We start from the raw sequence: 13263 nt of genomic DNA on the forward strand, positions 1-13263 counted from the left end.
AGGCAAACCCGGAGGTTAACGCCCAAAAAGACACAGGCCTACCCGCAGGACCAGCCAAACGGAGCCCTATCTTACAAAACTGGGAAAGATCTCAAACAAATGACAATCAGGAGATTACTTAATCCCCACATGTCTAATGAGGTGCACCATTCGAATTATCAGACTGAAAATCCCTGTAACTGGTAACGATAGGGTCACTCAATAACTGAAAAACATGTCTAAGCAACATGCGAAGGCGTGCAATCCTGTAACGAAAGGCACAACACTCAGGGACAGAACCCCCGCGGGGAACTGTAGAGGCCCTCTCCAAGGCGGAAGGCTCGGGACAATAGGGCACGAGCACATTTTCAAATAAACGTCTGGACTTTGCCAACAAACAATCGCCAACATTATGTGTTGCAAAAATGTGCTGCAACCTCCGGGGGAAACACACCACTCCGCATGGAGGAACCATAAACTGGGTTACCCGCATGTGCAGAAGTATGATTTGGTAGGGAATTCGCCTCTCGGAGGACAGGACCCCCAGAGGCGGATGGCTCAGCAGTCCCTTGATTTCCCCGAGCCCGAGGAACAAGGCGCTCTGAAATGGCATACGGAACAAAACTGGTTGACAGGAGTCAACAAGGCAACTCCAGATTCATCACCGGACACAGAATCGGAAATCAAAATAGTCTCAGTATCAGAATCCTCCGTAACTGAATCTGAAATTAACAAAGTCTCAACATCAGAATCCTCCATAACAGGATAGAGGATATTTAAATATGGGCTAAAGTAGTAAAAACGGCACCTGACACCCCCAATGGCTAGGGCATTCACCACCCCCTATAACAAGACCCCTGCGGACTAGAAAATTTCCCTCGTCACGCGGTCGGGAATGCGGAAATGGAAAAACGGAATGTAACCATGCCCGAACACAAGGTGAACCGTACAGTCCAAAAAAAGTGCACCCAACCAAAAGGCTGCGTCACTTCCAAAGGCCTCAATGTCCAAACCATGAGCCCAATAAACATCACACATAAACAGATTGAATCACATAACAAACATGATTATAAACACCCGCTGTTCAATAACCCCCCTCAGGAGATATTAACCCTCAATTCCAAGATACTAAAAGAGACTCACTGAGACCCTTATGTATAAGTTAGACCCGCAAAGTGGTAGCCTCTCGGGAAACATTCACATCACAGTACATTGACGAATAAAGTAAAATGAAACGATCTTACCGGAATCTACGCCATGGAACAGGAACACGGCCCTTCAAGTTTGGCGGATAAAAGCATCGCCTCCGCCATGGACATGAGAGAAGAAAGCAGGCAGCGAAGTGAAGTTCGACAACGCTGATTGCTTGAGGAGCTGTTAATATGAGTCGGCATGGTTTCGCAGAAAGAAACTCACTGCATCTCCGGACTCTAACTTTCATCCAAGCCCTCACTGAGAGACTAACAGGACTACATAAAACTCCTGTCCCATGCCGAAGAGTACTACCCTCCATAAGAGACAAAAACAAAAATTAAAAATTCTGACACTTTTCTGCCATCCTACTGGGACGAAAGGCAAAGAATGACTGGGGGATGAGGGGAGTGGGAGGAGTATTTAAGCTGGGCTTATGTTTAGTCCTTTCTAATAGTTTATCTAATTCTGCCTTAAATCTCATTGTTGGATCCCCTCTCAGGGTCTCGTAGGTATTGGAATCTCCTAGTATTCTTCTTGATTCTGTCATATATGCTTCTCTATCCAGTAACACAATCCCTTAATCCCTTTATCGGCCGGTTTAATTATCACATTTCTGTTGTTTTCTAAGCCTTTGAGGGTTTCTACTTGTTCTTCTGAGAGATTATGTCTGTATTTGTTCATTTTCTGGGGTTTTAGCTTTTGGATTTTACTGCTCTTAAATAAGTTTTTATCTACTGTTCCCTTGTAATTATCCATCTGTATATGTATAATTTTAATCGATTTTATAGATGAGGGTTGGTAACTCTTTCATTTCACATGTAGCTCTTAGACCCTTTTTTGCTTTTATATATAATAATTTTTTATATATAATATCTCCTTTTTTATTAGAATATTCTAAAGATAATCTATAATCAATATGGCTATATACTTATCTAGATTGTAAGTTCCCACGGGAACATGGCCCTCAATTCCCCTTGTATTTGTTTGTTAAACTTTGTCTGGTGTCTTTAATATTGTATTGTACTGTACTTTTATCTTTGTACCTATGGACAGCACTGCAGAATCTGTTGGTGCTTTATAAATAATGAATAATAATAATAAAATCCCTTTACAATATTAGATTAGAGCAATATTAATTATTACCAAGTATTCGCCCCACTATTGAGATATATATGTTCATATACTAATCTGGTTCCCATAACTGATAACTACATGTCCCAAAAACCTTGGATATAAATGGATCTAATGAGTCATTCGGTACCGGAAGTGACGCGTCACCCGGAAGTGACGTAATATTATTTACAGAACTACACATAAAGCATTCGTTACACCTTTTTGGCAATTAACTTTATGCCAATATGAACTATGTAGGTTTGTAATTACATGTCTGGGATACTAATTTTAAATGTGAATTGGTTAGTCCGGGTATGTCCGAAACCGGAAGTAACCTAAATGTTAAGTTGGTAGGAAAAGGTAGGAAAAATCCTATTGGCTGATTGGATCAGCCAATAGGATTGAACTTCAATCCTATTGGCTGATCCAATCAGCCAATAGGATTGAGCTCGCATTCTATTGGCTGTTCCAATCAGCCAATAGAATGCAAGCTCAATTCTATTGGCTGATTGCATCAGCCAATAAGATTTTTCCTACCTTAATTCCAATTGGCTGATAGAATCCTATCAGCCAATCGAAATTCAAGGGACGCCATCTTGGATGACGTCATTTAAAGGAACCTTCATTCTTCGCTTGGACTTCTTTTGAAGAGGATGCTCCGCGTCAGCTTGATTGAAGATGGACCCGCTCCGCTCCGGATGGATGAAGATAGAAGATGCCGCCTGGATGAAGACTTCTGCCCGTCTGGAGGACCTCTTCTGCCCGGATCGGATGAAGACTTCTGCCCCTCTGGAGGACCACTTGTGCACGGCTGGGTGAAGACGGCTCAAGGTAGGGTGATCTTCAAGGGGGTAGTGTTAGGTTTTATTTAGGGGGGGGGGGTTTAGAGTAGGGTTGGTTGTGTGGGTGGTGGGTTTTAATGTGGGGGGTATTGTATTTTATTTTTACAGGTAAAAGAGATGATTATTTTGGGGCAATGCCCAGCAAAAGGCCCTTTTAAGGGCTATTTGTAATTTAGTATAGGGTAGGGGTTTTTTTTTATTTTGGGGGGCTTTTTATTTTATTAGGGAGATTAGAGTAGGTGTAATTAGTTTTAAAAAATTGTAATTATTTTTTTATTTTATGTAATTTAGTGTTTGTTGTTTTTCGTACTTTAGTTTATTTAATTTAATTGTATTTAATTGTAGGTAGTTTAGGTAATTAATTTAATGATAGTGTAGTGTTAGGTGTAATTGTAACTTAGGTTAGGATTTATTTTACAGGTAAATTTGTATTTATTTTAACTAGGAAGTTATTAAATAGTTAATAACTATTTAATAACTAGTATACCTAGTTACAGATAGCTATTAACTATGATAACTATTATTTATATTGTAGCTAGCTTAGGGTTTATTTTATAGGTAAGTATTTAGTTTTAAATAGGAATAATTTATTTAATTGTAGTAATTTTATTTAGATTATTTTAAATTATATTTAAGTTAGGGGGGTGTTAGGGTTAGGGTTGGACTTATGTTTAGGGGTTAATAAATTTAATATAGTAGCGGCGACAATGGGGGCGGCAGATTAGGGGTTAATAAATGTAGGTAGGTTGCAGCAACATTGGGGGGCAGATTAGGGGTTAATAAATATAATGTAGGTGTCGGCGATGTTGGGGGCGGCAGATTAGGGGTTAATAAGTGTAAGATTAGGGGCGTTTAGACTTAGGGTTCATGTAGGTGTAGACATAAATGTGTTTCCCCATAGGAATCAATGGGGCTGCGTTAGAAGCTGAACGCTGCTTTTTGCAGGTGTTAGGTTTTTTTCAGCTGAATCTGCCCATTGATTCCTATGGGGAAATCGTGCAGGAGCACGTTTAGCCAATTTACCGCTACCGTAAGCAACGCTGGTATTGAGGTGAGATGAGGAGCTAAATTTTGCTCTACGCTCACCTTTTTGCGGCTAATGGTTTGTAAAGACCTGTAATACCAGCGCTGTCTTAAGGGAGCGTTAAAAAAAATGCTTGTTAGCAACGCACCCGTTACCGCAAAACTCGTAATCTCGCAGATATTCTTTTATATATATATATATATATATATATATATATATATACACAAACAAAGAGGTATTGGCGTACATACCTCTTTGTTTGTGTAATTACTGGGTCATATTGGCAGCACTCACAGATGTTATATATAAATTTTGTAAGGTGTGCTAAAAAAACAAATTTTGTATTTGTGTGTGTCTCTCTTTTTTTTTTTTTTTTTTTTAAAGTAATCTGATATATATAGAAATATATATTTAAAAAGAAAAAGAAAAAACGTGAAGAACATTGTAATGTAAAATATGCATAAGTACCTTTGGGTTTAGCGCTATAGGTCTAATGCAGTGTCAGGTTAACACTCTCCATTGAAGTCTATGGGACGAATGAGTTAGCAAGGTTGCGATATCCTGAAGATCGCGCGCATCAGGTTTTACTCGCATGCAAACAATAACATTTCAACTTGTAATACACGGGCAAACCCACGGGCGTTAAAAGTTCACTTCTAGCAGTAAAATAGCACGCCACATGTAATCTGGCCCATCATCTTTAACAACCTAGTTTACAACATTGTGCTTAAAACCGGCTGACTCAATCTAGTCATTTTATGATCCCAAACATTGTGCATATTTTTACCACTCTAGTGATGGCCACAGAAAATATGACCAGCTAGTTGGCATTATGAAGTACCTGGGTGGGGCAGTTAAATACTATAACATTTTTTGTTATTTATAAATGTTACTTAAGTTATCAAAAGCATGCATTACATAATTTAACATTAAATTATTTAATGATAATTTGTATCACAAGCACTGAAAAAATGAATACTGGCTAATTTTTACAAAATATTGGCATAAATTATAGCTGGGTGGTCAGTGAAATCAGCTTGATGGTGTGCCTATTAAATAGGTCCAGGGGAAACCACTGATCGAGCATTTCTTTTAGAATTCTCCCATATGTCGCTCATGATTGGGGCAACATTGAACCCTATATAGACACCTGCATTGTAGAGGTACACAACAATATTTTCAGTCCCTATTTCTGGATCTGCACAGTCTGCTTTCTTTGCCCTATTAAAATGCTGGAAATATTTTGACAATAGGCTTAACCAAATATGCAGGTTGAGAGATTAATAGTGGCAAAATCCATGTCATGTTAGGTGGTATCTGAATTATATATTTTTTTTTTTACTATAGGACTATCTCTCCCTCTTCACATTAGATCTCCTTTAGAATTAATAAAAAACGCAAACTTTCCCAATCATTGAATGAAATATCACAAAAATTACACACAGAAAAGGAGTTGCCTGAAGAAAAGTGCATGATAATCGTCTTTATATGAATTAAGAGAAATTACTGAGGAAATAACCCTTGTTCAATTCAGGTGAGCTGGTCAAGTTCGGTATTTCTTCTAAATTTTTAAGAGATTATTTTTTTCAGGCTAATAAAGGTTAGGTTTGCTATGCAACATAATAAATAAAATTTGTTATAAACTTTTTTTTATTTTATGTAATGTAATAAAATGAAATTTTGTATGCTGAATCCCCTATATTATTTTCTGGAGGGATAACTTAAATCTCTGGAGTCTACCTTTAGCTTTCATTTAGCATCACTTATTCAGGGTCTGCACACACCTATAAAATATGAGAATAAGGTTACAATTTGAGCTTAAAATACAACTTAATTTGCTTCTCCCTAAAACAAAAATAGTTAAAAAAAGATATGTTGCATATTTTCAAGCCAATCGTTTCATGCTTAATTCATTATCACTACCGTACTAGTAAATAGGAGATTATATATAATTTACATGAATATGATACCTTGAATACAGTGTGAACAAAGGATCAGTAAATGCATTTTTCAATGGGAATCCTACCTTAGACCCTGTAGATCAACATGAATTAGATGCGCATAAGGAAATCAGGAGTCCACAATCCATTACTCATTACTGTGATACATCTCCTGGATACTAGGAGGAGGCAAAGATTCCCAAATCTCTAAGAGCATTCAATCCCACCCACCTCTCTGATATTCCATTTTGACATATAGCCAAGAAGAAGTAGTAGAAAGGTAGAAATGGACAAAGCAGGGATAAATAAGTGCAAACCAAAAGTGCTGCAAAAAAATGAAGAAAAATTTAAAAATGGATGGATCTTGTGGACACTCACCACCATGAAATAAATTAATTTATCAGGTAATTATACATTTTGTTTTCAATCATAAGGTGGTGAGAGTTCACCTGAGAACTATTACCCAAGCTGTGGAGTCCACGAGTAATTGGGCAGGTCAAAATATTTTTAAGGCAGACACCTAAATACCAGACGCTGCTGGACTTTCCTACCAAACACATCAAAGCGGTAGAATTTAGAGAAAGTATGTTGCTTTTTTGCAAATGTATTCAATAGAAGCCTCATTTTTGAAAATACAAGAAGAGGAAGTAAATTGGAAAGTTGTTTAAAATTGTATGCTCTATCTGAATCTAGAAGTTTAATTTTGACTTGAGTGTCCCTTTAACAATTGATGATTTGAATTTAGCAATGCTGCAAGTAAAAACAAGTGTAAGAGAAAAGTTTGCTGAAATTAAAAGTTATATTAAAGAAATAGGCTTTCATGTAGTAGCATTAAAAGACAACAGAGAAACAGAGTAAATCTTTCTCGGAGGTAAAACAATGATCTATTCAATGTTTTTCACAAAAGATGGAAGATTGGCAACAGAAGTTGAAAAAAATTGAAAAAAATAAATATATTAAATACAAATAAGATATTAAAAAACTACTTATAATTTTGTTCAAAAAACTTTTTTGGAGATAAATTCCAAAAAATATAACTTGCAAAAAAAACAAAGAAACAAAAACAAAAATAAAACAAAAAAGAAAGCATTCCGGGGAAGCTATTATTTGTTTCCATAGTATAAAGAACTAGATCAAAACAAATTTTAATGAAAGGAGTGGTAATGCAGATTGATGTTGAAGTATGTCCTAATGCAAAAGAGAAAGATATTGAAACAAATCACCTCAATTATAAGCGGATATTAGTAGTTATAAAAAATGATCAAATGGTAATGATGAAATCACCAGAAAATATACAGGCACTTTGTTCCCAACTGGCTTTAGATCAGAGTCTGAAAAATATTGTCCATTTTGTATTTACACCAACAGCTTTACCCTCACAACAGCAATATGAATAGAGTAAATTGAATTTCACACTAAACAGATGGAATCATTAATTCTTATGTGGTGTTTTGGCCCAAATAACACCTTTATAGGAAGATATCATTAATAATCTCAATTGGCTCAAGAAACCAACATATACTTATAAAGCCTCTAATTAAATCATGCAGACAAATACACCCTATGCCCAGAAGTTATTTTTTTAAAAAAGATTAATACACTGAAATGTGGGAGCAATTGGGGGACATTTAGAAAATGAACCAGAGATCTGACCTCTGGTTAATTTTTGGAACGCTAATTGCTACCGCGAGCTCGCGGTAGCAATAACCAGCCACTTGTAATGGCTGGTTATTTATCGTTCGCCCGTAAACGGGTGAATTTGGCCATTTGCAGACGCACAATAAATTAACACTCCACTTGTCATCTTGCCCTAAATGTTTTAATGTTTGCTGCACATATTATTAAATTATGCAATTGATTTGTGTTTTGGATAGCTTAAGTAAACAAGCAATATTAATAAATAAAAATGTGCAACAATATCTAAATCTCAGGATGTGTGTCAGAGAACTACTTACAAATAAGAAGGGTTTGCATTGGACAATTGAATCACTTGACCACCAACAGGTTGTACGGCAGCTAAGATGTCTTGTTCAATAGCCATTGGAAGAACAGCATAACCACAATAGTCAATATGTTCTCCTGCAACATAAAAGCATAAGGTTTAAAAGCTGACATTTTGTTCAAGGGGACATGGTCAGGAGCTAAATCATCCTGGTCCAGAAAATATATCCAATTTTCCATCTACTTCTTTTGAATTCTTAACCTTCATTTTATTGCTGATATCTATTTCTGGCCAAGCATAATATGCTTCAGAGGCATATGACACTTTCATACCCATAGTAAAAATGGCTTAAAATATTCACACCCCTATCAAAGGCAACAAATAACAGGATTCTCAAAGCCTTCATATTATTATTTTTGCTTCACTTTTTCCTAAATGATACGTTGCTAACAAACATTTGACTTGCAGTATTATATTCAAGATAAAATTGTTAACAATGATGTTTTCTTCCAAGAAATATAAATGAGCTAAAATTTACTTGGGGAAATAGAAGGAAAATTGGCACGGGTGGAATGTATTCCCTATATACATTTTTTTCTGCTGATTAAAATGATGTATTCTGCAGATATATGAACATTTTATTTCTTTATTATTTTTATTTCCTTTTTTTATTATGTAAAATATTACAAGTCAGTAAGGAATAAACTGACTACCGTTAAACAGATTTCATAACAATCAGATAAAAAAGAAAGTTATAAACATAAATCCTACCCATACTCCCCGTTACATTCAACTACACTTCTTTACTGTACAATACAGACTGTATGGCCCTTTTAATTAGATCATTTTTAATAATTAATCTTGAATATCACAATCAATTATTGTCCAAATTTCTATTTTTATTTTATGAAAAAGCTTACTATATAGAAATCTCTATATTGTGCTAGCTCTCAGAGTGTTGATAAAACAAGAGAAACTCATGAGAAAAGTGGAAAAGATTTTCACAGAATGGACAGTACTTATGTATGTTTCTTGCTTTGGAAAACTAGTTTTATTGTTTTTAACTGCTTGAGAACAAGAGTAAAATATAACATCATCTATACAACTGAAGGAACCATCTGTACTTAATACGTTATGTCCTTATGCTACTTGTTATAAGTCTTCAGTAACTCCTACTTGAAAAACCTTGGTCATTAACTGCACATGACAATCATTTCATAATTTTATCTAAAATACTTTCAAATTTATAACAGAGTTTCTGTAGAAAATAAAACTAAAAATTTTGTTCTTATGCTTGTCATTGATCTCTAGCAGAACTGTGGGAATTATTAATTTTATCCAATGACCAACTGATGTTTATTTATTAGATGTGTAAAACCATACATTTATGGTTAGATTCAATGGCAATTTAAACATCAATTATGTTACCTTTTTTCGTGCGAAACAAATTTAATGCCTTTTTGGCTATTTGAATACTAAAAATAAAATAATGTGGATGAAGAGGCTAAAATGGCATGCTCTGCACAAATGTTTTATTTACTGTACTTTTAAGATACTCATTCTATAGTTACTGTTATAGGGGGATTACTGAAAATACACTACTCAAAACAGTTAAGAATTAAATATAAATGAATACATACATCTTGTATATCCTAGATAATACATATCTTTATGTAATGCTAGAATCACAGCTTTTGGTGGGTGGGGTGACAACTGAAAAAATAAAACTAACAAATAACATTTAATACCTATTAAGTTCACCCGTCCTGGAGCACGAACATAAAATTTAGGTTCAGATCCATATTTAGTGAGAAACATTTCCTTCAACTTCAGCAACCTGTTAATAATAATAATAAAAATAATTAGTATAATTATCCTAAATCATTTTAAACAAATCTTTTGCACTGTTATAATTTATCTAATTTCTACACATTTATTAACGCAATATGAAACCCATAATGTTTCTTTAAAGATTTATGTAGCGCATAAGATTTTAAACAAATTTCTAATTTACTTCTATTATCGATTTTTTTTCTTTTCCTGGTATCTTTTGCTCTAAAGCAGCGACGTATACTTAGGAGCTTGTGTGCTTTTTGTGCTTGCGCAGTGTTAGGAAAACTACAAGAAAGTAAACATTGGATTATGAAGAAATAAATTTATCAGGTAAGCATAAATTTTGTTTTCTTCCTAAGATATGGTGAGTTCATGGGTTCATCTTAATTACTGTTGGGAACCAATACCCAAGCTAGAGGACACAGATGAATAGGGGGGGGGGGGTTAAACAAGCATGCTTAAACAGAAGGGACCACCGCTTGAAGAACCTTTCTCCCAAAAGCAGCCTCAGCCAAGGGAAAAGCATCAAATCTGTAAAATTTGTAAAAAGTAAGAAAAGAAGGCCAAGTTGCAGCCTTGCAAACTTGTGCCACAGAAGCTTAATTTTTGAAAACCCAAGAAGAAGAAACAGCTCAGGTGGAATGAACCATATTTTTCTCAGGAGGTTGCCTACCAGCAGTTTCATATGCAAAATGAATAACCCTTCGCAACCAAGGAAACAGATAAAAGGAGCAGAGGATTGGCGAAAATCCTTAGTCGCCTCCGGATAGAATTTAAGAAGACGCAAAACGTCCAAATTGTGCCACAGGCGTTTTTTGTAAGAAGAAGGCTTAGAACAGAGAGATGGAACAACACTCTCCTGATTAATATACTTATTAAAAACAACTTTAGGGAAAAAAAACTAACTTAGTACGAAGAACCACCTTATCAGCATGAAATATAAAATAAGGCGAATCATACTGCAAGACAGAGAGTTCAGAGACTCTCCGAGCAGAAGAGATAGCCAAAAGAAACAAAATTAAGGCTCCAAGGAGGAGCAACCAACTTAAATACAGGCCTGATTTTGATCAAGGTCTGACAAAAAGATTGGACGTCTGGCTAGTCCACCAAACACTTATGCAACAAAACAGATAAGTCCGAAATTTGACTCCTCAGAATACTAACTGATTTTCCTTTCTCCAGACCTAAGGACCCGAACTCTACACCAAGAGTAACCCTTAGATTCACACCAGAAAATATATTAACACCATATCTAATGAAAATCTTCCAAGTAATAGGCTTGCGAGCCTGAAACATAGTCTCAACAACCAACTCAGAAAAACCACGCTTAGATAGAAATGAAGTGTTCAAACTCCAAACAGTCAGCTTCAGAGAAACGAGATTTGGATGAAGGAAGAGACCCTGAATCAGAAGGTCCTTCCTTAGAGGAAGTTTCCCCAGTGGGGGAGATGACATCTTCCACTAGATCTTTATAGCATATTCTGCGAGGCCACGCAGGAGCTATTAGAATCACTGATGCTCTCTCCTGCTTCATACGAGCAAAGCCTTGTGGAAAAAGAAAAAATGGAGGAAACAGGTATGCACGCCTGAAAACCCAAGGAACCGCTAACATCTATCACAGCGGCCTTCGAGTCTACCCTCTCAGAAGGACGATGTCCCTCTGTCTCGTAAGCTAAGCGGATGACACTCCTTAACCAAAAAGATAGGGAAGTCGAAGTAGCCTTCTGCCCCTTACGCTTCCCCGAATAGACAACAAAGAGGAAGATTGTCTAAACGCCTTAGTAGCCTGAAGATAGAACTTCAAGGCGTGAACCACATCCAAATTGTGAAGTAAGCGTTCCTTCGATGAAGAAGGATTAGGACACAAGGAAGGAACCACAATCTCCTGATTAATGTTGCGATCTGACACAACCTTAGGAAGAAAACTTAATTTAGTACGTAAAACTGCCTTATCTGCATGAAAAATCAGATAAGGGGGCTCACATTGCAAAGCAGAGATCTCAGAAACTCTGCGCGCAGAGGCAATAGCCAATAAAAAGAGAACCTTCGAAGATAACAATTTAATGTCAACGGAAAGCAGAGGCTAAAATGGAACCTGTTGAAAAACCTGAAGAACAAGATTTAGGCTCCAAGGAGGAGCCCCAGATCTACACACAGGTCTGATCCTAATCAGAGCCTTAACAAAGGACTGCACGTCTGAAAGCTCAGCCAGTCTCTTGTGCAATAAAAACGACAGGGCCGAAATCTGTCCCCTCAGGGAACTAGCAGAAAAGCCCTTCTCCAGCCCATCCTGGATAAAAGATAAGATCCTGGCAACCTTAACTCTGTGCCAGGAAAAACCATGCTCTTCACACCAGAATTAGGAGGTCCTCCACACCTTGTGGTAGATACGCCGAGTAACTGGTTTACGAGCTTGAATAAGAGTATCAATAACACTATCAGAGAAACCATTCTTGGCTAAGACTAAGCATTCAATCTCCACGCAGTCAGCCTCAGAATCTAGATTTTGATGATCAAATGGACCTTGTATCAGCAGGTCTCTGCGACAAGGTAACTTCCACGGAGGAGATGAGGACATCCCCACTAGATCTGCAAACCACGTCCTTCGCGGCCACAATGGAGCAATCAGGACTACTGATACCCGCTCCTGCTTGATGCGGGCCACCACTCGAGGAAGAAGCGGTAATGGATAAAAAAATATATATGAGATTGAACCTCCAGGGCACTGCTACAGCATCTATTAGATCCACTTGGGGATCCCTCGACCTCAACCCGTACCTAGGCAGCTTGGTATTGAGACGGCACACCATGAGATCTATCTCCGGCGTCCCCCACTTGCTGCATATCTCTGCAAACACCTTGGGGTGGAGAGACCATTCCCCTGGATGGAAGGATTGCCTGCTGAGAAAATCCGCCTCCCAGTTGACCACACCCGGAATATGGATCGCTGACAGCTAACAGTTGTGGGCCTTCCGCCCAATCTTGAATCCGAGCTACTTCCTTCATCGCCAAGGAACATCTCATTCCCCCCTGATGGTTGATGTAAGCCACCAAGGTTATATTGTCTGAATGGAATCTGATAAACTGGGACAAACCCAAAGGTGGCCAAGCCTTCAAGGCCTTGAAGATTGCCCGTATTTTTATATTGATCGGGAGCCTGGGTCCACAACCCCTGTGCCTTCCTGGCACCCCAAACAGCTCCCCATCCGGATAGGCTTGCGTCCGTAGTCACTATCTTCCAGGATGGTCTTAAGAAGCATGTCCCTCTGGACAGATGATCTGGACAGAGCCACCAAGAGAGCGATTCTCTCGACCGGCCTGGGATAAGAGAACTCTTTTCCAAGCTTATCTTCCATCCATGTGATCGAAGAAGACTGAGAAGGGACTGCGAGAATT

At 37.4% G+C, this 13263-nt stretch overlaps 1 protein-coding gene across 1 annotated transcript in view; it reads right to left on the bottom strand.

Annotated features, from left to right (window-relative positions):
* Positions 1–13263, bottom strand: part of GALK2 (galactokinase 2) — a 672315-nt gene that overhangs the window by 561599 nt on the left and 97453 nt on the right. Inside the window, 2 exon segments of the mRNA XM_053717454.1 lie at positions 8048–8171; positions 9783–9871. Of these exon segments, the coding sequence (XP_053573429.1) occupies positions 8048–8171; positions 9783–9871 (213 nt within the window).

The sequence above is a fragment of the Bombina bombina genome, chromosome 6 (assembly GCF_027579735.1).
Source record: "Bombina bombina isolate aBomBom1 chromosome 6, aBomBom1.pri, whole genome shotgun sequence".
Taxonomy (NCBI): Eukaryota; Metazoa; Chordata; class Amphibia; order Anura; family Bombinatoridae; genus Bombina; species Bombina bombina.